General features: G+C 38.0%; 1 protein-coding gene across 4 annotated transcripts in view; it reads left to right on the top strand.

The window, feature by feature from the left end:
• Dcx (doublecortin) overlaps positions 1 to 25452 on the top strand; it is a 115356-nt gene that overhangs the window by 82334 nt on the left and 7570 nt on the right. For 2 of the 4 annotated variants that reach the window (XM_058571647.1, XM_058571648.1), the window contains exons 5-6: positions 845 to 967; positions 14640 to 14734. In XM_058571647.1, coding sequence (XP_058427630.1) covers positions 845 to 967; positions 14640 to 14734 — 218 coding nt within the window. Of the gene's footprint in view, positions 1 to 844; positions 983 to 14639; positions 14735 to 25452 lie in introns of all 4 variants that reach the window. The other 2 variants (XM_046420813.2, XM_058571646.1) reach the window with 1 other exon arrangement.

Raw genomic sequence — 25452 nt, 5'->3', positions numbered from 1 at the left:
GTATTATTCCACTTTTCATAAGGCTTAAGTACTTTCTACCTTCCTCAGCAAAATGAATAGAATGATCCTCCTAGTAAATCAGCACTATCAGTGCCCAAGTTTACCATAACAGAGGAAAGTAAGTGACCTGCCTAGAAAGAGTGCTACAAATATGTCAGATTGGGGCTGAGGTAAATGCAGGAATATTTGGCAGACTGTACTATACTCCTATGAGCATTCTGAAGTTACAAGGGGCAGTCATTGATGACTCATTTATTCATTAAACAACCATCATAAAGGGATTATGATAACTTGCATTGAAAATCAAAAAGAGCTCTATAAATGTAAGATGGTGGTGGTGATACTCATTCATGTAAAATGACATAACATTCGTAATGTGCCATTACAATGTGTGGTATGTAATAGACAATAACTCTTACTGCTTATCCTGCCTATAAATTACTCATGGATGTTTCATCTGTGTAACTATAACCTCTGAGATGTCAACCTCTACTCCTAGGAAATTAATTAAACATTATATCCAAAAGTACTATTCTGAGACATGGCTAAGTCATCCTCAAATGACTGACTTGACTTATTACTTACTTGACCTGCTTCTAAACTCCTGTCCTTGTTCCACAATCTAGAAATTTAAACACCTTGTTTAGCCCAGGTGACTTTTGGAAGTTTTCCTCATGCATCTCTCTTCGGGGCCATAATTCCTACAAACAATGAAGACTGCCTTGTAGTCCTGAACCATTTAAGTGCTTTGGCCTGTGCTGTTTATTCCATTTTCCAAAGGCTGGTATAATATGCTGAGCCTGAGTTTTACCCTCTGCTAAGCTCTCTGTGTCCTTTTGCCCAGAATGCCGAGTCATGAAGGGAAATCCGTCAGCCACAGCTGGCCCAAAGGCATCTCCAACACCTCAGAAGAGTTCAGCCAAGAGCCCTGGCCCTATGCGCCGAAGTAAGTCTCCAGCTGATTCAGGTAACGACCAAGACGGTGAGTGCTCTTTTCTTAACTGTGCACGCTGACTTCATTTATGGAGGCCAATACCTTCTGCATGCAGAGAAATGAATTCCTCATGATCATCACTGTGTGTCCATGATTATCAATTTTTTAAGGAAAAACACTCTCAAACTTGGTTGGAGTCATGGAGGCACAGTCACAAACCCTCATTCCACTCATAATGGACACAGACCAGAAATCTGGCCTTCTTGCCATTCTTGCTATAATGCTTATTGTCATGGTTATCATTATTGTGATCATCTTCAATATCATCCAGCCAAAACATATTCAATGAAATAATCAAGGCAAACATAAATCCATAAATCTGGAATTAAAAATCAGAATCAAGGACAAAAGCCTAAAAATCGACACCCAAAAGTATCAACATAGCTGATGCACTTGCACTTCAAACTTGACTCTGAACTAATTAGATATCATAAAATAAAAAGAGAGACCAGTACACTATACATATTTATATTTTTTTAAAAAAAAAGGAAGATGAGATTGCACTACTCTCACAATAGGAAAAGACAACACAGGGTTCTGAAAACATGCAAAGAGAATTGTCATAAAGCATTTTATTTAGTGGATTGTGAGTAATCTGAAAATTGTGGTGTATGGATCATTGCCAACTAGTGAGCTGTTTGTTATCAGTCAGTCTGTGATGAGATTAGGTGCTTGTGCCAAATGTAAATTAACTATGCCACTAAGCAAACCATTTAGATCAGCTGACTTTTTTTCTCCAGAGCATTATTTCATTGAGAAAGGCAGCAGTGTGCTGATTTACATTCTGGCAGAAACTCTTAAACTTGTCTTAGAGTGGCACTGATCTAAAAGGAAATGTCTTCCATTCATTTATAACAGATGCTATTAAAACTAAAAAGCTACAGAAGTCCAAGTTGAGAAGATAGTAGACTTGCACCCAATTTGATTTCTTCACACTAAGATTTACACATTTGTCTACCCAAGGCTCCGACAGGACTCATCATGAGAATCCTTCAATCCTGAGAGACTAAGGGAACCACAAGGGCCCTTTGTTTATATATTTATTTGGTACCCAGCATTGAACCCAGAGGCACTTAACCACTGGGCCACATCCCAGATATATAAATTTAGAGATAGTGCCTCACTAAGTTCTTGAGGCTGGCTTTGAGCTTGTGATCTTCCTGCCTCAGCCTCCCAAGCCACTGGGATTACACGCATGCGCCACTGCACCTAGCTACACAGGGCCCTTTAATTTGGGGCAGCTTGAGTAGCCTCTTGGCTTGGAAATACCTTTTCCTAGAAAAATAGCCTGTCCTGCCTACACCACACTGCTACGAGTATGTACATGACCAGCCATCTCTTGGTTCTCAAGCAACAGAAACTAAAGTATAAAAGGTCAGCCCAGGCTTTTCATACCTCAATGTCTTTGCACACTGTTCCCGTACACCTGGAATACCATCTTTCCAACTCAGCACTCTTCACTTAAAAATTCCTATTCATCCTTCATGATCTCACATAGAAATCATTTTCCATTGTCATGCAATATCATTGCATGCCGTCTATATATCTGGGGTAATATTCAGCAGCCTGTGTTGTAAAGTATGTGTTTGTCTACTTCCCTAACTATTGAAGCCCTCAAGAGCAAGGTGTCACATTCGTTTTTGTCTCCTCAGTGCGAAACAAAGTGTGTGCTTCCTAGTAAATGCTCAAGTAATGTCATTGAGTGAATATATGCACAAAATGACCTATTTCACCCAGTATAGTAAGACTTTAGGTAATTTTGGGCTGGGGTTGTGGCTCAGCAGTACACCACTTGCCTCACATGTGTGAGACCATGGGTTCAATCCTCAGTACCACATAAAAATATATAAACAAAATAAAGACATTGTGTCCATGTATAGCTAAAAAATATTTTAAAAAAGAATTTAGGTAAGTTTTCCTGAAGGAATAAAAATAGGTGTGTCTTGATGACATCTTGTTCAAGTGTACAAAAGGGCACATGAATTTATCTAAGCACATTCATATTGCTGAAACTATTAAGCCTCCGGTTTTAACACTTGGATGGGGAATAAAATCATTTGAACAATTTCTAAGCAGAGACTTAAAAAAAAATTTTAAAAGAACTTTAAAACATTTGGTCAAGATTTATAAAATCTAGCAATAATTGCTTACCTAATCATTTTTCAGAAATAGCACTAGCTATTTTTAAGGATTTCTAACTGTACTTATATCTTGCTGTGAAACAAATTATCCCAAGACTTAGTGGCTTAAAATAAGCTTTTATTATCTCACAATTTCTGTGGGTTAGAAATTCTGTAGTGGCTTAGCTGGGTGGTTCTGGCTCAGGGTCTCTCATATTGTTGTGGTTAGGCTATTGGGAGGGGCTGTGATCATCTGAAGGCTCCACTGGGCTGTAGGATTCACTTCCAAAATGGCTTTTGGCAGGATCTCCCACTCAAGTGAAAGATTCAAAAGAATGAACAAAGAAGATGTAGTGCCTTTTATTATCTAGTCTCCAAAGCCAACACTGTCACTTCTACTTTATTCTAATAATTAGAAGCAGTCACCAAGTTCAGTCTGTGTTTAAGGGGAAAAGAATTAGCATCCACCCTTTTGAGGGAGCTATTGCAGGATTTGTGAACCTGTTTTTTAAACTGCCATATAACCTATTAGTTAGAAATATTCAGGGTGCATAAGCTTGAATTTAAAAAGATTCTCTTTGTAGACTACATATAATTGGTTACCCAGTACACATGAATACAACCACCTGGAATTAAACTGTTTAAATGTGAAATCATTGATCTCCAGCATGCTACAGAACTTCCCCTTTACAAAATATGCCTCTCACTGACAGAGACAGAACAGGAATATATTAGGACTCAATAAATATTTGTCAAATTGAAGAGTTGTAGTAGATTCCAGTCCAGGCCCAGGCAGCCAAGATATGCTATTGCTCCTTCAGAACTCCCTTGCTAAAGAAAAGAAATGAGAATTTATTCTCACCAGGCAAATAGAATAATAAATGTGTGTGGCAGGTATCAGATTTACAAACAACTTCTATTTCCTACCACCAAAGTAAAGTGGTGTTTTTGGTAGAGAGAATTGGAATCCTCATTACAGATAGTTCATGGACATAAATGAAGCCAAACCCTAGTATAGAACTACTTTCATGACAGTTTCCAGAATATTTGAGCTCACCTTTTTTGATATGTCTAGAACCTCTGCATGATTACACCCCCCAAAGGGTAAGAAAATCCATGTAAAATTATTATGCTCATTCCATAGCAGTTTGTTTAGAGCCAAATCCAACGTATCTACCCAGAGGGGCAAAGTTGATCTCAGACAAAACAGTATCATAGGACCATTCCAAGTGGGGAGGTCAAGTGGGGGATGGTGGTAGTTAGGATATGGAAGAGGAGAGGGAGACATCTAAGGAGGCCCAGCCACATCACTTCCTACTTTTGTGATCTCGGGCAAATTTCTTTTCTTCTCTGAGACTTGGTGGACTTATTGTCTTATTCCTTATTTGGAATAAGACAGGATTTGCATGTTTAAAGATGAGAATAGTTTTCCATTATTAATATTATTAGTTTTATTTACTTATTAATTTATTTTATTTGTTCTTATTAGTTATACATGACAGCAGAATGCATTTTGACACTTTGAAGGTAAATGAATGGAGCTGGAGTTATTTATATTTATAATTTATAGCATTATAAAATAGCTCTCATGGGTTCAGAATCAGATAAAGAAAATAATGAGGTATAGACAATCTATAGTTTTCAGTTTGCATAACTTTTTTTCTAAAAGATATTATTTTAGATTTAAGAAGAAACAATCATTTCATAAAATGTTAAGAGTTTTCTGAGCTGTTAGCAAGGGACATATGAAGGTTAATATACATTTAACCAAAGAGTAAGTGGTGTTGGGTGGAACTGAAAGTCTTTGTTCTTTTCTAGGACATAGTAGGTAGTACCACCGTGTTTCCCTTCTTGTATTGGTCTATCTTGGATCTGGAATTCATGGATAGATTCACATACCTTCATTCCAACTAAAAAACTAAAGATTGTAGGAGATAGGCCATTTCCATGGAATTTTAACTAACTTCCTTCAAAGGCAAAAGAAATCCCAAAATGTTTCTCTTTAGCAGGAATTCAAACCAAATGAAATATTAGCTCAGTTCAAGTTCAGATAAAGGAATGTTTTCATGTTCTAGTTCATTAGAAAATATATAGGTTTGATTCTGGTTTGAACAAGTTTGCTAGGAGACTATATATATATATATATATATATATATATATATATATATAGAGAGAGAGAGAGAGAGAGAGAGAGAGAGAGAGTCCAATTTATGGTTCAGTTAATATTTTTGTATGGTTTGACTTGAGATTTAGTAAATTGATGCTATTTGGCCTGTAATTTGCATCATAATTTCCTTCCTTAGTTCATAGTCTTTAAGTTGTGTCTTTCCTATTATACCCTATGAATAAATCAGAATCCTTCTACTTTAATCCCTTCAAGTTCAATCCCTACTCCTGCCAATATTGAGTTTGCCCCATAAATTTGAGTTAAGAAGGGATTTGGTTATCCATATAATATTCCTGTAAGGAGATCATTCTCACTGAGCAGAGCTGATGGACTCTTGGAACCCAAGTCAGATTAGCCATATCTGTCTTTAAAGTAGGCCAGGGAATTGTAGTAAGCAGATAAAATCTGAACCCAGGATAGTCCAATGGGATACTTGAAGAAAATTTGTGTAGTGCCACATTTTGATTAACACAGGACTTGGCGTTAAGATAGGCAAAAAACCTTGCTTCAGAACTGAAGGAAGACATTTCTAGTGTATGTCTCTGTTTTCATTTTAGCCTTTAAAGTGTTGATTTTCCCTTCTGTAATTTTTCTACCAATTGAAGTGAATTGAATTAAAAGGACAAAATAGTTGCTGGGAAGGAATCTTTTCTTTGTTTTTTTTTTAAGGAACTCCCATGGAAGCTAATTACCCACCATGTTGGCAGAGAGAATTGTAATGTGATAATTAGTTTGCTATTCTTCAACACTAAGCCACTGTAGCAACCCACTGTTCTCTATCTCCCTTCCCCCAACTCATGTGCACCTATTTCTGCAAAATCAATCTTCTCTGTTCCTAAACTTCCAAGGAAGAGTTTCTTCTCTACCAAAATATACAGCCTTTAAAAGGGAAGGCCAAAGGACACAAAACAGTAGGGGATCCATGAGAGAATTTATCCCAGGGTCCTTTTCTGAACCTGCACAGCATGCTTTGGGTTGCCTAAGATGGAGGTGCCTGGCTCTTCTGACTTCCCTGTATGTAACTGCCTAGATCAGCTCTGCTCAACAGAAATACAATGTTGAGCCACAAACGAAAGCCATATATATATATAATTTAAAATTTTCCAGTAGCCACATTTCTAAAAGTTAAAAGGAAAAGACTAAGTTTTGATGTAATTTATGTAGCAATACCTTCAAAATATTATAATTTCAACATGTAATCAATGAAGAAGTTATTGAGATATTTACATTCTTTGAAATTGACATGTAGTTTACACTTAATACCATATCTTAATTCTGACTAGCTACATTTCGGTGGGGGGAACTGGGGATTGAACTCAGGGGCACTCAACCACTGAGCCACATCCCAGTCCTTTTTTGTATTTTATTTAGAGACAGGGTCTTACTGAGTTGCTTAGGGCCTTACAATTGCTGAGGCTGCCTTTGAACTCACAATCCTCCTGCCTCAGCCTTCTGAGCCGCTGGGATTACAGGCCTGCGCCACTACGCCCAGCCTGACCAGCCATATTTCTAATGTTGAACAGTAATATATGACCAGTGGATATTAAATTAAAAAGTATAATACCTTTCTTTTCTTGCTAATAAAGGTTCAAGATAACAATCCTTGGCATAAATTAAGTGTTGTGCACTTTGCAAAGCATTTCTTGTACCATAGCTATCCCTCATAATAGCACCATGAATTAGTTTGGAGCAGCATAATTATCCAAGTTTGCTTCGAAAATATCAGGGAACTCAAGAGCCAGAACTCAGCTCGTCTCACTTCCTGGCAGGCATTTTTGCACTACCTGCCTGGCATGAGGCAGGGTGTGGGAGATCCAGTGTGGTGAATGCACAGGTCTGTTTTGAATGGTTTTTGCTTCTAAGCTTCCTTCTTCCTTCCTCCATCTTCAGGTCAGAGATTTGGGATGGTGTGGTGTCTGTGTCATTCTCTTTGTGCTGCATTGAACCCAGCACCAGAAATAATTAAGTGCCTTTGTTTGGAGTGCTCTGGCATAGACATTCCATCAACTCTCAACTGTCACTCCAAGGGGAAGTGGTGCCCTTGGCAGACCTATGGGAAAATAAAAACTTCCTTATCACCCTCACCCATCTGATTCTTTCTAAACCTGCAGCTCTTGTCAAGTTTAACTGCAAGAGCTTCCCCAGATGGAAGACAATTTTTCTATCACTATTGCAGAGCCCCTTAGGAAATGGTTGAAGCAAGCAGCATAACAGAGGCCACTGAGGACCCTGTAGTATATGAATATGGTACCTCCCTACAACAGGAGTCTTATCAGCCTGCCTTGCCTGGGACTTATGTTTAAATACAGTTGAATCTCCAAAGTTTGGCTGGAATATCTAGAAATTCTAGGTTGTTGAGAGCCACAGCCAAAGGGGCCCCAGCAAACTTCCAGCTGCCAGCAAACTTCCAGCTGCTGGCTGATGATTGGCTCACAGCGGCCCCAGCAACATCTAGCTGATTGGCTCCTCGGCCCCAGCAACATCTAGCTGATTGGCTCCTCTGCGGTGATGCTCATTGGGCTGTTTCCCTGCCCTTTCAGACCACGGAGCTGCTCATTGGGGGACTTTTTTGGCTCCGCCCACGTGACCCAGCCAATCGGCCTCAAGAGCAGGAGGATTGTGGGAGGTGGAGAGAAGCTTGTGTGGGAGAGAGAGGCTTGTGGAAAGCCGGTGGTGGCAGTTGAGGCTCTGAGGGTTTTTCCTGAGAGGCTGTTTTGTTTGGCGTGTGTGGTTCTAAAAATAAAGTTAGTTTCTTTTGACAAGTGGCTCCTGATTGTGCCCAGCCAGACTGCGGCACTAGGTGCTATGAGGAAAAACAGTAAGACAAATATTTGTCACTAAGAAGATTGTTTTTTTTTTTTTTCAGGAACCAGTGTATACGTAAATTTCAAACTTTTTTATTTCATAATACTTATATAGTTCTTATTATTAGTATAGTCTTGCAGACTAATTTAGTCTTTACAGCAACTTTATAAGGCAGGTGCTATTATCCCCATTTTGCAGATGAAGAAACTGAGGCACACAAAAGTTGAGTGATCTGCTCCAGGTCACACAGACTTGCTCCATCAGAAACTTCTGAACAGAACCACCTTCAACAGTAAATAAGCATTGACAGCATTGTCAAGCTTGAGAAAACAACTCTGGCAATTCTAGCCTCCTTACAGATGTGCTTTTCTTAAAGGAAAACCATCTGTATTAAAATATTGCAGGATTGGATACATAAATTTGTTCTACAGTAGGGAATAATCTTACTTTTCTCCCTTATTTGAGATTCATAAGTGTATGCTATATAAGACTCTGTAGGATATAGATTTAAAATTCAAATTTCATCTTCTGAGCTGCAGTATCTCACAGTCTGTGATGAAATTTGGCCTGAGAAACAACCCAATGACCAAAGCATTTAGGAATTGTTTCTGGGCCCTCAGTTCTTGATTTCCTAATGAATGGGTCTGGGGAAAGGGACAAAAGCTTTTCTACTGAGCAGAAACAATTAGTCAAAGCAATCTAGATACCCTACCCAAACACTCTTTGGAATGGATGTGTGAAAACCACAGGGTCTGTCTCTTGGCTTTATTCTGATGTAAGTTGAAACCACCTTGGTTTCACTTGGATGGTCTTCCAGAAAAACTTCTTGTATGTGTAAAGAGGAAACAGGGTATCTTTGGACTGGAATAAAGAAAAGCTTAGAGTGTCTCCATATGAAAAAATGAGGAAGTAAGTGACATAGGAGTTAGAGAACACATGACAGATAATGAAATCACTGAAAGATCACAGTGGCTGATATATGATATACTAACCCTAAGGGAATTTTGGAATGGATTCTGTGAGCAAATTCTGGAAGCCATCATCCATGGAGTAGAGACAGTTTATACCAGTTAAACAAATCATACCCTCTCTGAACTTCTATATCTTTGTTGTTTAAAAGAACACTAGTCATTTCTGGTCATCATGTTTTAGGATTATGAGGAGAATTATGTGAGTTCTGGTATTGTAAATGATTTGAAAATGTAGAAATACAATTATTAAGGAGGATCTGAAATTATTATCATGACTTTTTTGTTAGACTGGGGTTATTTTCAGGGAGAAGTATTTCAGAAGAGACATCAAATCAAAAACAAAAGACTTGATTTTGAGTTGGGCTGAAGTATTGGGATTAGGATGAGAAGGTCAGGGCTAATTGAATGAGCATTTAATCAGTTTCATCTCCATCAGATGTTGGAAGAAAAGCAGACGCCAAATTGACCCTTCTTTTTCTGTCCCATTCTGGTCAATAAAATTTGAACCCAGAGTGTTAATGACATGTCTAAATTACTTCCCAGACAGCTCTTCAGTCACTATTCCTGAGGCAACTTACACCCAACTTCTATTTAACTACATTTTATTTTTTCAGGATCAGTCTAGCTTCCAGGCAAAGGAATCCACAGTCTGAGAGCTCAGCATCAACTCAGCCTGACTGGTGATTCCATACATTCTGTCCTTGACAATCTATACCAGAAACTGGACTCTTTCATTGCTTTTTGGAAACTAGCCCCTTGCTACCACCACCAGCATTTTATTCCTCACTCTCAGGAGACCATTTTCCCACATATATTTTCAATCCCTCTAAATCTAGATAATCAGCCTACTTGCCCTAACAGCCATCCTGTTGAGGCTTGTCCCTTTCCATTCTGACAGGAAAGTCTGACAGAGCCAAGGAGCTAAAGATAAGTATAAGGGCAAGGACAGGAATAATCATTGAGAAAAGCCAGTGTGCCAAAACTGCACAGGGCCAGGCTTGGCAATTGTACTGCATAGCTGAAGGGCACCAACTAAGGGAGGAGACAGGGCACAAATACCATCTTCCCAGAGCACTCTGTGGCATGAGGGTAGTTACATGGCATGCTGGCTTGTCTGCCTTCTATTGTTTCATGACATTGTGTATGCACCCAGCCAAATTGATGAATGAAAAAGAGCTCTTGCTAACCACTTTCAAATTTAAACCCGATCAAATAGGATAGAAGTTTTAAAGATGGGTATCAGCTCTGGTGTCTGCTTTTACCTGTTTATTCCTTTCTCTTTTCTCTGCCAACACTATATAGCAAAAGCGGGGGGAGGGGAAGAATATATGAAAGCTTCAGGGTTTGGAAAAGACCTAAGTTTGAATCCTGACTTTGCTTCCTGTAACTGGAGTGTGTGTGTGTGTGTGTGTGTGTGTGTGTGTGTGAGAGAGAGAGAGAGAGAGAGAGAGAGAGAGAGAGAGAGCACACACCTGACTTACCATAGACACTCAACAAATAATAATTATCCTTTATTTGTTGAAAAGGTTTGAAATGTTTTTGACATACCTTGTTGCAAAGGGGGAAATGAACTGTATAAAGAGAAGAAAGAAATGAGAGGATTTGGACTATATATAAATAAAAGGTGAGAATAGTGAGAGCTGTGGTTCTGAGGTAGAAAATGAAAGACACTAACTAGTCAAAGAGGAAGAAGACGCCCCCCATCCCAAGGCATTTTCAAACCACCAGAGAGCTAAGGATGTTTAATAAAGAAGAATAAAGGAAAATGAAGATCAAACAATGGTGCCATTTCCATTCTCACTCAAAATGAAATGTGACAGCCTTTCTACAATGGGTTTACCAATCCAAGAGCACACAGAATTCATCAGATCCTATTTGCATTATTTCCTGCTGCTTCTTTTAGTTGACATTTATGTGAATCGACTTCAGAATCCATATCAAATGGCACTTTTCCAGATTTTTCCCCATAGAATCCAAATGCAAAAATGTGTATATGAATATATTTTTACCTACGTTCTAAATGAAGGAGCTCTTTTAGCTTGTAAGGAACCTACTTTTGCCTGTGCATGTCTATGTTTTCTCATTTCTCTATGTCCATCTTTGGATTTCATTCCATCAGGGAATTCTGGGAAAATATTGGGAAGTGTCTGCATTTTTTCAACAATGCAGTGCATGGCAGTTAAATTATTAAAAACTGATCTCCAAAATGCTTGTTGAATGTTGATGACAAAGTAAGATCCTTTATTTACAGCTAGCTTAAGATTGATTCTCTGGAGGTAGTAACCTGGAGAACATATATACACATTTACACATATGCAGATAATATGGAGAGGCATATATGGAACATGTATTTATATACTGCTTCTAAAGCTAGTGGGTGAAAGAGTTTTAGAATATATTGAGGAAAAAAAATCTGGAACTTGTGGAAAAACCTATATGTTAAGATCTGTAGCCAATAGATAGAAACTAACTCACATGCAGACATGCTTGTGACTAACAATTTCTCGTATCTTGGCAAGGCCAATGGGTTCATTCTCAGTTAAGTGTGTAGATTTTAAAAAGACAGTTTTAATACTTGGAATATAATAGTCACCCTTTTGCATTGTGACTGGCAAGTGCTGGGCAACCAGAATCTGCAAAGTATATAGCGACCTTATAGAATAAAGCACCAGAACTTACCCAGGGATGCCCACATCTGTGAGACCTCAGGAGGCTGATACCAGAGCTCTTTTTGGAAACTTCAGGTGTCAGCTCACACAGGTCTCTAAGATTGTTCCTTATCCTGTATGCTAGTGACCAGGTCCTGATGAGAAAGCCCTCAGGCACTGTAAGGGGTCCATTAACTCTTTCATTAATTAACTCCCTCATTTCTTAAAAACAGCAGCTGACTGCTTCAAGCAGTTGTGACTCTTCAGACTCTTGCCTTTCCTACAGTGCAGCCTTTGCCAGAAAGCCAGATGCTTTGGCAGTCTGGCACCCACATTCTCTGTGCTGCCTGGTGCAGGTCATGTTCTTTGGGTGGCTTACATGGTATGTATACATAGCACTCTAAGCTTATCTGGCCTCTAGGTCCCTCTGTATTGCTGAGTCCCTTCTTTCTCTCCCCATTGCCTTGGTTGTCACCATTATCATTATCACCTAAGCAACATCTCTGTTTCTTTTACCCTTAACCCAGCCCACTCCAAACCAGTATTACCATGGCAGCTGAAGTGATAGTTCTAAAATTCAGATCACTTTCAACTTAAAATCTTTTTGTGACTTTTTTCAGAAATCAAACCCAAACTTAATAGGTCACACAAAAGACTCTGAAGGTCTGGCTCTTATCTTCTATCTCCAGCATCATCTCCTTGAACTCCCTGCTGGCATTATAAACTTGAGCCATTATAAGCTACTTGCACTTTGTAAGCACTATATTCTTTCACATTTTCATGATTTTGCCCATTGGTACAAATCTAATGCATAGAATACCCCCTTCAGTCCTCTTGGTGTAGCTGGTTCCCATTCATCTTAAAAAAAAAAAAAAAAAAAAAACAGCTTTATTGAGGTAAATTCACATAACATATAATTCATTCATTTAAAATGTGCAATTCGATGGGTTTTAGTTCAGCCACAGAGTTGTGCAACAATTACCATGATTTAATGCCAGAATAACTTTGTCTCATCAAAAGAAACCTCCTATGAATTAGCAGCCACTTTCCATTTCCCTCCAACTTCTTTCCCCACTCAGCCCCTAGCAACTGTTAATCTGCTGGCTCTCTGTGTAGATTTGTCTATACCAGATTCTTCTTTAAAGATTTCTCAGGTGTTGCATCTCCCTCCCCGCCCTACCCTGGGCTTCAAAAATATCCTATGCATGGCTCTGTCTTCATGGTGTCCTTATCTGCCTCCCCACAGGAAGTTTCTTATTCATCTCTGAAACCCTTTATCTTTATCTTTATCACTTTATAGTACTTTGCCTGAATATCTAGTACTTTGCCTGACTCATGAGCAGTACTCTATAACTATTGGCTAAACAAATGAAGGACAAGGAGGGAAGCCTCTCAAAAACCAGACAGTGGTGGGAGCTTATGTGCTCATTTTCCAACTCATTTTCACTTGGATAAATTCAGCAACCACCACACTGATATATTTCCCATCTCTACCATTGCTATGCATGTTCCAGAACCTAGGGAAACATAACCATAAATAGTGGAGAAGTATAATCTTCAGAAAATATTAATGATAACGCAGTTTAAACTTTATCTGTTGGACTAACAGTGGCATTCTCAGGTCATCTTTCTACTTGCTTAATTTTCTGTTTATTCTTTCTCTCTCTTTCAACACTTTCTCCTTCACTCTCTAAATTTGCTTTTTTTGAAAAATTTTTTTTAGTTGTTGATGGACCTTTATTTTATTTGCTTATTTATATGTGGTGCTGGGAATCGAACCCAGTGCCTCACACATATGAGACAAGAGCTCTACCACTGAGCTAAACACCAGCCCCTGCTTTTTTTAAAAACACATTTCAGAATATCTTTGTTTAACAATGTAGGCTCTAAAATTAAAAAAAAAAAACTCACTTCAGTATGAAATGTCTGAACAGGAATCCACTTTGAAAACTGTTTAATTTTTCCATTTCAATGCAACACATTTCTTTTTTCACAATTGGATATTAAAAAACTCATCAGCAAGGGAATATAAAACAATTTCAAAGCAAAATGGAATATAAAGATGTTCAAAACTAAATCAGCATTTTATTGACTAGAGACAAATGGGGATATATGCTGACTCTGGCCACAGTTGTCTACCTTTGTCTCTATGCCTTTCTCCCAGTTCTCATTCTTCTCTTAACCAATATTTTTCAACCCTTCCTCTCCCCTATTCCCAGCTCCTCCCTGCCTCTCTAATTCTCTCCCCTGCCCCATTTTTCTGTTTGGGCTCTTCTTTATGTTTCAATTTCTTTTTCTCCTCCACTTTCCCTTTCATTCTTCTTCTTCCTGATTAGCCTACTTTCTCTTTCTTTCCTTAGGATGATCCTTTTTTTCCACCTAGAATGAGGTAGCAAAGGTGGGAGGAGGTGAGCAGGAAAAGAGAGGGAAACAGATCTACATCGGTATTGTTCCATTCCTACCCCATCATCTGCCACCAAAGTGGATGCACCCTGGTCTGAAGCACTTATATTTCTTGCCTTTTATGTAAGGCACATAACCTCTCTGTGCCTCACTTTTCTCCTCTCTAAAGTTAAAGTAAACTAATACTTGTCCAGACTACCTCCCAGAGATGTTAGGGTCAGACCTGAGAATGAATATGAAAAGGTTTGAAAAGAAACAGGCCCCCGTGATTGGGAAGCACTCAGGGAGGGCGCTGGTGGGAAGGGTGGGAGGATGTCTGCCTTGCACTGCATAGGGACCTAATTAACTGAGGATTACAGTTCTTGTCCTTTTCAGGAATGTGTTTCTTTTCACCTTTGTTCTGCTCATCAAATCACTTGGTTGTCTGTGTGCCTTGTTTGAATGTTCTTAGTGTCTTCGGAGGGGTCGGATAACTTGCTCCTTTGTATGCTGTTGATTTTTATCCCTTCCTTTTCTCTTGCCTTGGGCTAGCAAACGGAACCTCCAGCAGCCAGCTCTCTACCCCCAAGTCTAAGCAGTCTCCCATCTCTACGCCTACCAGTCCTGGCAGCCTCCGGAAGCACAAGGTATTATGTCTCTTATACCTTACTAAACTCCTTTGCACTCAGTTTCTTGAATGACAGGGTGGAAGTTTTCTCTTCCATTCTACTTCAATGGCAGATTAAAGCCAGAATTCCCCTTCATCTGGCTCTGCTAGCTTGATGTCCTGAGAATCCCAACAGGGATCAAGTTTCTTGTTACTTTTATTTATTCCTCTGACACCTGCTTTTTTAGATTTCCAGTTACATCTATATCTTTTCCAAAAGGAAGAAGTACAAAGATCCCATGTACCTCCTTCTGAGGTAATTGTGTAACCAAACAATGTCTTGGGGGATGGATTGAACATTTGCCTCCCCAATTCAGAAACATAGTAAATTGATACCCTTTGAGGGCAACACCAGGTACCAGTCAAGGGAAGTAACATAAAGATAGAAGTCAAGAAACACTTGTACCAAGTTACTCCCTTTAGATTTGCTGGACATCTATGAATAGACTCTTGTTTTACTCTGTTCATTGTGTGGCAGATTCTGGTGCAGTGTTTCGAGAAAAGACACAAACATATTGCAGTGGCTTTGGCACCATTTGCACCTCTTTAGCTGTCCCAAATAAATGTATCATTAAGATAATAGAAGTGTAGGGGCTAGGGGAGTAGCATGGAACCTTCAAGGACCTGGGTTCCATAACCAGAACCACAAATAATAATAGAAGTACATAAATTTCCTAGCTGTACTTTCCAAGCAGATTGATGCCCAGAAATCTCTCCTGTATAAAATATGCAAGGTGGTCACTGCCTTAAATTTCTTACACCTGAAGAATGTGTACATGGTTTCACCTCTGATGACTACACTGTGAAGCAGGTTCCTCTAAAATTCTCTTGTTTTCTTCTGGTTCACAAGACTTGATATGAGATTAAGAGAGGAAAAAAAAAGGCTAACTCCATCACAGAACCATAAATGGTGACAGGCGGTGGAAGACCCCTTAGATGGAGATGAATTTATTTCATTTGATTCTTTCACTAACTTATGAGGTTGCCATTTTACAGATGAGAAAATTGAGACCCAAATGGCTAAGTTACTTACCAGGAAAACATAATTAGCTATGGGACTGGTACCGAGGTCACTACCAGTGTAATGCTAGAGTCAGTTCACACTAGCTTTTGAGAGCTGATTGTGTATATCACTTCCTGTGTTCAGTAACATCATGTTGGTAACTTGAACTTGGCCACAGTGGGAATATTTACACCATGAAAATCAGTTATTTCTTTTCCCCATAGAAAGTCAGTTGTTAAACATTGAACAGCATGCTACTGCCTGACATCCATTTTCATTTTATTTTTTCTACATCAGACTTTTAATTTGTCTATATCAGACAGCTGTTGCCTGTCCTATCATTCCTAATGTCCATTCCATTCCCTTAATTACCCTTTAACTTCTGATATTGATCCTAACCAGGACCTTCTGATTATCCTGCTGAGCTATTTGGTTTCATAATTTTCTGACCTGTCTCAATAGACATTTACTCAGAGACTGTGAGATGGATGAAAGTTACTTTTACAATTAGCTTTCAGTTATTCTTTGCTGAACACCAAAGCTTGTTAATATTCACATTCCAAGATGGGAGCAGCCTTTACTGTTGATCTGCTGCCCATAATGAACCTCCTACGATACGCTGCATTTTAGTATCTCTTTGCTTTGTGCCTTTCTGCCCCTGCCTTCCTTCTGGGAAGTGTAATCATTACCTTCCCCAAAGTGCTAGAGGCAGCTTGGGTATTTGTTCTGCACACTTGAGTCGTTCAACTTTTCAACTGACATGTCTGGTTCATTTAGGCTGAAGACCCATCATCCATAAACCCATTGAGGTGAGTGTTGGTATTGTTAAACCGTTTCTCCTGGTTGGGCTTGCAGGAACTTGTGGCTTGCTTTTCTTTTTTTTTTTTAATATAAGTCTAAAAATGAATTATTGAAGGACTAGAACAAGCTCACAAGTGGCAGCATTACAGAGCCTCACTATTTTCTTCACTGTGGAATTTTCAGTGTATCATTTTATTTTTAAAATTATTCTTCCTTAAGACTGTTTAAAAAAACAAACAAGTAATAAATCATATAATTTTCTAGAACAAGCTGTAAAATAAAATAAACACTTGAATTTTTATATAATGCACTATTTTAAAAACTTGCTATTTTTGTATCTTTTCAAACTTACAAAAAGGTTGCAGGACTGGGCTAGTGTTGTGGCTCAGTGGCAGAGTGCTTGCCTAGCATGCATGAGGCACTGGGTTTGATCCTCAGAACCACATAAAAATAAAATAAAGATGTTGTGTCCACCTAAAAACTAAAAAAAATAAATATTAAAAAGTTTCAAGACTAATAAATGCCTCTGTATTTCCTTTGTATAGATTCACCAGCTGTTTTTATTTTCCCAAATTATTGAGGATCCCTTTTGGAGATAAAATCACCTTTTTGTGTGTTCTCTCTCCCTAACCTCACAGACATACCTATATGCATTTTACTATTTTTCTGAATCATTTGAGATTAAGTTGCAAACATCATGCTCCTTTACCCTGAATGCTGAAGTGTGTATTTTTAAAGAACAATAGTATTTTCTTTCATAACCACAATCAGGAAATTTAACACTGACATAATACAGTCTGTATTCAAACTTTGTCAGTTCTCAGTAATGTTCTTTTTCTGGTTCAGCATCTAGGATAGGAAAACACATTGCATTCAATTACACTATCCTTGTGGTCTTCTTTAATTTGGAAAAGTTCCTGAGACTTAATCTTTTGGTACAGTATGTTATAGAAAGGAAGAGAATAGGTCAGTTACTTGGTAAAATGTCCTTCAATTTGGATTTGTCTGCTATTTCCTTGTGATTAGATTCAGATTGTGCATTTGGAGCCAGGCTATCATAAGAATAATGTTGCATCCCCCTCAGTGAATCCTATTGAGGGACAATAAGCCTCACACTTACACCAGTAATGAAGCTTGAAATGATTTTTCTGTGTAAGCTAAAATGTGTCTTGTGACCTTGGCTCAATCCCCCTGGGTCTCAGGTCCCAGCTTCATACCCCTCCTTTCACACAGGTACCTGAGCCTTAGAACTATCAATATCCCAGGGCAGTGGGCCTGAGCATATCTCATCTGAACTTCTATCCAAGTGAACCTGAAAGGTGTGAGTCATGGTGGAGACAGGAAGCAGGTGGCTGAGGCCGTGACTTTCCTCCTGCACAATTGGAAACAAACTTGAAGTCCCAGAATCCCTTTGGTAACTTTTGATGGCTGTGATGGGGGCCCTAAGCTGTAATCAGCCTTTTGGCTTCTCCTCTTAAGCAGCTCATGGAGAATCCTTAATGCAGCTGCAAGGGGGTTAGCCAAAGTCCGCATACTCAAATGCTACAATATGGACACTAAGTAAATCTTCGGGTACTTAATGAGAACAACATTTTACATTTCTATAAAGGTTCAGCCTTTTCCATAGTCATTTCTCCTTTTCCCTTGTTATATTCCTGTGGAAAAGATAGGGCAGATAGTATTCTCATTTTGTAGATGAGAACGAAGAGGTGCAGAGATTAAAGACAGCTTCAGTATGATTAAACAAAAAAATTATCGAGGATCCCCTTTAGAGATAGTTCCACCTTCAAGATCTTAAAAAATTAAAAACAGGGAAACTCGTTCAATTAAAAGTTTTCCCAGATTAATAGTTGCACTTGGAGGCATTTTGTCTGCAAAGTATCTAAACATAACATATTATCTGAATATAAAACTAACATTATTTAAATATACATTTTCCTTTATGTTTCCAAAAATTCTTTCTTCTTTCTAGAAGTGGCCAGAGAGATAGCTGGATGAATAAAACAGAGTCCTGACCCCTAAATCACAAGGGCAAATAACTCTAATATGTGTGGCTGTGCATAGTGTAATGGACACCAAAAAAAGGACTGCAAGAGGACAAAATAGGGTGGGAAAGACATCAGACTGGGGGAGGGTGGGAGATGGGGAAAGCTTTTCAAAGAAGTGACATTTAAATGGGGCCTTGAAGACTGGGTAAGCTTTTGATGGCTGGTAAAGAGAACAGGCATTTCAGCTTTAAAAAAATTAAAACCCAGCAAGAACAAAGTCACGACACCATAAAAGTGCAGCATTCATTTGAGAAATAGCAAACTCAAACTAGAAGCCAGTTTTTTCAAAACTCTTCCCTGATTTCCTTTGGACTATAAGCTCCTTGGACCAGAGACCATTTTTTTTTTTTGGTTTTGTTTTCTCTAACGCAAGAGTATCGCCAGCACAGCTGTATTTGTTACAAACATTTTGTTCTGTAGGGCTCCAAGGGACTAAGCAAATGAATTTCAGGTGCAAATTATTTGTATTGTTAAGCAATATGTGTGTTTCTGTATTTCTACATATCAATCAACAAAACCAGAATGTTAAGATAATTCTTTTTCCTGAGCATTGTTCTACCCACACAAGAAAACACATTTTGAATGTGAAATAAATTGATGGAGGTACAGAGGTTCAGAAGTTCATGCCTAGCTCTGGTCTTGTGAATTCTCTTCTTAGCCTGTACCTCTAACACATTCTAAGTCACAGCAGCTTCAAGTGGAGTCGCCTCACAATTCTACCCTATGCCTTCACCCATTGTTCCAATACAACTTCACTAAAGTGTCTGTTACTTGAAAATTAAGAGCAGAGATAAACGGTAAAGCACAGTGAGTTAGTATGATAAGACTCAAAGTGACCTTCATATTTTTAAGAGCACTTTTGTAATGCCTGAGAAATATCCAGGGAGTTTGTTAACTTGGCAGTATCCATCTCATTTCTTGTGATTTAGTGCAACTAAAGAAAATAATGTAATTATTATATTTTATAGAATTTTAGCGCTAAAAGGAACATTAAAGATCTTATAGTTTATAAGTTCCTCATTTTTCAGATGTAGAAAGCAAAGGCCTGGAAGAGGAAGTTAAATAGCAGAGTTGGGCCTAAAATTTGAGTCCCATGACTCTTAATCGTGTGATTTTTCTACTGCAGCAAAATTTCATTATATGCAAATTTATATTATGAAATTCATCAGTAGCCACAATAGAGTGATAGAAAAAGCTACTACAAAACTCTCTCTTACAATTATACACATCATTACATCCTGAGTATTACTATATTCATTATACAACTATACATGCATATTACTGTGTATGGTTGTGTTCTCAGAAATCACATGAGCAGCATTCTACTGTTAATGTCAGGGATTTTTTAAAGTATATTTAAAAATAACATCTCATTCACACATAATTCACATACTATAAAAACCACCATTTTAAAGTATACAGTTTAGCAGGTTTTAGTATAATAACAAAATTGTTCAACATTTACTGTTTCCTAATTTTAGAACATCTTTATCACTTTTGAAAGAAACCCCATGCCCATTAGTAGTCACAGCTCCTTCCCCTGGCAACCACTGTATCAATGAGTTAGCACATTTAGAACATTTCATATAAATCTCCCTCTGAGAACTGCTTTAACTGCATCCCATAAGTTTTTACATGTTGTAACTTCATTTTTCTTTATCTCAAAGTATTTTCTAATCTTCCTAATTCTTTAATCACTAGTTAGTCAGCAGTGGGTTAATTTCCACATATTTGTGAATTTCTCAGGTGTCTTTCTATTATAACTTTCTAATTTAATTACCATATATTTAAACAATATACTTTTTTATGATTTTGACCCTTTTAAATTTATTGAGACTCATTTTGTGGCTTAGCATATGATCCATCCTGAAGAATGTTCCACGGGCACTTGAGAACAATGTGTATTCTGCTGTCCTCCAGTATTCCATAGATGTTTGTTTGCTTATAGTATTGTTCAAGTACTCTATTTACTTCTTGGTGTTCTGCCTAGTTGTTCTATTCATTATTGAAGGTGGGGGTATTACAATTTTCAGCTAAAATAGTTGAATTGTTAGTATCTGCTTTTGATTCCATCAGGTTTTGCTTCATGTACTTTGGGGCTCTATTGTTAAGGTGCATATACATTTATTACTTTGTTTTCTGGAGTCATTGACCCTTTTTAAAATTTATTTTTAGTTGTATATGGACACAATACCTTTATTTATTTATTTGTATGTGGTGCTGAGGATCAAACCCAGTGCCTCACACCTGCAAGGCAAGCACTCTACCACTAAGCTACAATCCCAGCCCCTCATTGGCCCTTTTATCATTATAAAAAGTTCTTTGTCTCCAGTAACAATTTTTTTTGGTCTTAAAGTCAGTTGTTTTCCAATATTAGTGTAATTATTCTAGTTCTCTTTTAATTATTGATTTCATGATAGATATTTTCCCATCATTTTACTTTCAACATATTTATGTCTTTCAATCTAAATTGCTTCCATTAGCATAAGGCTGGATACTATTTTTTTAAGTCTATTCTTCCAATCATTGTGACTGAAATTAAATTTGAGTGTTTAAACTACTAGTGCTTAATGTAATTACTGGTAAAGTAGAAATTACATCTGTTATTTTGCTATTTTCTATATGTCTTCTGTCTTTTTGTTTCTTTATTACTCAATTCTTGCCCTTTTTTGTTGAATATGTATTGTCTAGTATACCATTTAACTCCCGTGTTGATTTTTTTAACTGATTTTATTTTGAGCTATTTTCTCAGTGTTGCCCTAAGGATTATAATTAATATTTTACTACAATCTACTTTAGATTAATAGCAACTTGATTTAAATCATAGATAAAATTTTTGCTACAGTGTTCCTGTTTCTTCCCCCTTCCTTTGTGCTGTTATAGACATACAAATTACATCTTTATGCACAATAAGTCCATCAGCACATTTTTATAATTACCACTTCATGTGGTTGTCTTTTGAAATAAGCCAGACACAGAAAGAAAAATATTACATGATCTCACTTATATGTGGAATCTAAAAAGAAAAGAAAAAAAGGTCAAATATGCAGAAGTGAAGAATAAAACAGTGTGTTACCAGGGGAACTGCAAGGGAGGGGTGAAAAAATGGGGAGATGTAGGTCAGAGGATACAAAGTAGCAAAATGTAGAATGAACAAATATAGAAACCATATATACAATATATGTAAGAACTATAGTTAATAAAATTGCATTGTATTAGAGAGTAAGTAAATTTCAGCTGCTCTTGTCACACACAAAAAAATGTGAGATCATAGATATTAATTTGTTTCACTATGGTAACCACTTACTATCTATATGTATCCCATAACACCATGCTGTAAACCTCAAATATACAAAGTAAAATTTATTTTAAAAGAAGAGGGGCTGGGGCTATAGCTCAGTGGCAAAGCGCTTGCCTTTCACGTGTGAGGCACTAGGTTTGATCCTCAGCACCACATTAAAAAAAATAAAGATATTGTCTCCATATACAACTAAAAATTAAAAAAAAAAAAGAAGAGGAGGCAGGCATGATGGCACAGGCCTGTAATCCCAGCAGCTCAGGAGGGTGAAGCAGGAGATTGCAGGTTGGAAGCCATCCTCAGCAACTTAGGCTGTAAGCAACCTAGTGAGACCCTATCTCAAAATAAAAAGTAAAAAGGGCTGGAGATGTGCCTCAGTGGTTAAGGACCCTGGGTTCAATTTCTGTTACCAAAAAAATAAAGATAGTTAGGGAAAAAAAAGAAGAGTTACAAACACAAATTTGTACTGTCTCTAGAACCCTGATCCATTAAGTCTCCTAACCTTCGCTAAGGGGGTCTGTGCATGTGTTGGAGCAGGTTTCAATGCTCTGACAGGTAGGTTACTACTCTACCTTAACTCTTCACTTGTTGCTTACATAGGGCCTCAAGTTCAGCCAAAGGCGAGAGATTAGGGCCTTCTTTAGTCTTTTTTAAGATTACTCTCAGTCCTTGACAAATGCCTCACCTTCTAGAATCCCAGGAATATATGTTAGAGCATTTCAAAGTCCCTTGTGGAGAGTGCTAACCTTTTCCTTGTAAGTTTTTTGTTGTTGTTCTTATTTTTTTTTTTTTTTTTTTTTTTTTTTGGTACTGGGGATTGAACCCAGGGGTGCTTTACTGCTAAGCCACATTCCCAGCCCTTTTTATTTTTTTTGAGACAAGATCTTGCTAAATTGCTGAGGCTGGCTTTGAACTTTCAATCCTCCTGTCTCAGCCTCCCAAACCATTGGGATTATAGGTGTGCACTACCACACCTGGCTCCAGTAAGGTTTATTTTCCCCTACTTTTGCTCCCACGTTAGGCAACTGCAATTTTTTGAGGGGTGGGGGTTGAGTACAAGAGAGTGAACTCAGGGGCACTCGACCACTGAGACACATCCCCAGCCCTATTTTGTCTTTTATTTAGAAACAGGGGGTCTCACTGAGTTGCTTAGCACCTCGCTTTTGCTGAGGCTGGCTTTGAGCTCACGATCCTCCTGCCTCAGCCTCCTGAGCCACTGGGGTTACAGGGGTGTGCCACCGAACCTGAGAGGCCATTGCAACTTTTAAACAATTGCATGTGATTAATGCCCCCTGAAAATACTGTTAACAGCAAGTGTGCTCTGTCATGTGAATAAAGAAGAACTCTGTAAGCAGAAGTTTCCAGGGAGCTCCCACACTGGTCAAAGATCTGGCCATTTTCTTTCAATAAACACTTCTCAGATTGTTATAAATATTTGATCCACTTCCAGAGTTTTGAAAAAGTCGTTTTGCCAATGTCATTACACTTATGGAAGAAAAGATTTTCAGTCTTAAGCCATATTTCTGGAAGTCTGCAGCTTAAAGCTACCTTTGATGATGTTCAATTTTCACTTTTCTCAAGTAATTGAGAACTAAATCCTTTAGAGACACAACTCCATCATATATCACTTTGCCTCAAATCAAGTTCACAAGTTTTTGTTGTAGTTTTATTATTCCCTCAGTTTTGTATTTAGTGACTATTTATTAGTTTTCTAATTAACTTTAAAAAATATTTTAGTTGTAATTAGACATAATACCTTTATTTAATTTACTGATTTTTATGTGATGCTGAGGATCAAACCCAGCTCCTTGCACCTGCTAGGTGAGCGCTCTACTGCTGACCCACAACCCCAGCCCCTCTAATTAACTTTCATTTGGTAGTTTAGAATGGAAGTGCCAAATCCTACCAGGGTCCTGGCTCTGTTTGCATAGATAGCTCACTCATATAAAAATGGTTTTTACATCTTTAAATGATTGTAAAAGAAACAAAACCCTAAGAAGTGTATGTGACTGAGATCATACATGGTCATCAAAGAAAGCCTAAAATATTTACATCTAACCTATTATAGTGAAGATTGCCAAAGCCTGATTTACAGTGAGGGGATGGGGGATGGTAGGTTTAAAAGAAGTGGGTCCATTTGCTACAGTTGCCTTTGTAGTGTTTTTAAAATCATTTAGTGTTCCTTTGAGAGTTCCAGATTATAGTCTCAGTACTGGAAGAAACCTTACAGATTGTCTTCTCCAAAGTCTTACACTAGTGAAGAAACCAACATTCAAAGACATTTCAGTATCATATTGCAAATTAGCCAGGTTTAAAACCTTAGGTTTCTGAATGTGGTTTACTTTTCTTTCCATTCTCAGTAGCCTAAATTTTTTTTCTGCCACATTTTTCTCAATAAAAGTCATTCTTTCTCTGATTCTATCTCCTCTTTTGTGTGTGTGTGTGTGTGTCTGTGTGTGTTTGTGTGTGTCTGTGTGATAATGAGGATAACCCAGGGCCTCATGCATGCTAGGCAAGCACTCTACAACTACTCCCGGCTCTTTTCATTTTTTATTTTGAGACAAAGTTTTACTAAGTTGCTGAGGCTGGCCTCGAACTTGTGATCCTCCTGCCTCAAACTCCTGAGTTACTGGGATTACAAGTATGTACCACTGCACCTGGCTGGCAAAAATCATTATTTTTTATTATTGTTGTTTGCTTGTTTATTTGGTACCAGAGATTGAACCCAGGAGCACTTAACCTGGGTTAAGTGCTGAGCCACATCCCCAGATCCCCAGGCCCTTTTATTTTTTACTGTGAGACAGGATCTCCTTAAATTGTTCAGAGTCTTGCTAAGTTGCTGAGACTGGTATGAACTTGTGATCCTTCTGCCTCAGCCTCCCAAACAGCTAAGATTAGAGGTATGTGCCACTATGCCTTGTAGAAAGCATTCTTGATAGTAGATGAATTTCTCTTTCCCACTGTTCTTTTTCCTTCCTCAGTTCCACTTTTTCCTCTACCTTGAGCAGAAGTTTTTCTCCAATTTTCTTAGACAATTCTCTATTGAAGTTATTTTCTCCCATTTTACCAAATATCCACATCGTTGATTCTAGATTTTCTATTCTCTTTGGTATCTTGCTAATATCAAGCACAAAAATAGTGGTTTTCAAATTTTGCTACTTTTGAAGGTGCAGAGAAAGATGGAGCTGGGTAAAAATCTGCCACCCCACCTTTTCTCATGAATTGGATTTCTAAGTAATATTTCACTTAAATATAGGGGTTAAAAAGAGGAATGAGCATGAGGGAGAGGGAGAGGGAGAGAGGGAGGGAGGGAGGGAGGGAGGGAGGGAGAGAGAGAGAGAGAGAGAGAGAGAGAGAGAGAGAGAGAACAATTTACAGGAGAAAAAATTGATAAATTGTATAGGTTGGACCTAACCAAAATTAGAAACTTTTGCTGTGCCAAAGACCATGCAAAAGTTATGAAAATACAAACTACTCACAGGGAGGAAAATATCTGCAAGTCCACATATCTACAATAGACTTATTTAAAGAATATATAAATAACTCTT

This window comes from Marmota monax, unplaced genomic scaffold (genome assembly GCF_021218885.2).
Source record: "Marmota monax isolate L192 unplaced genomic scaffold, Marmota_monax_Labrador192_F-V1.1 WCK01_AAM20220418_F8-fsc00050, whole genome shotgun sequence".
Taxonomy (NCBI): Eukaryota; Metazoa; Chordata; class Mammalia; order Rodentia; family Sciuridae; genus Marmota; species Marmota monax.
Note: the sequence above shows the minus strand (reverse complement) of the source record. Positions and strands in the feature narration are given on the sequence as shown.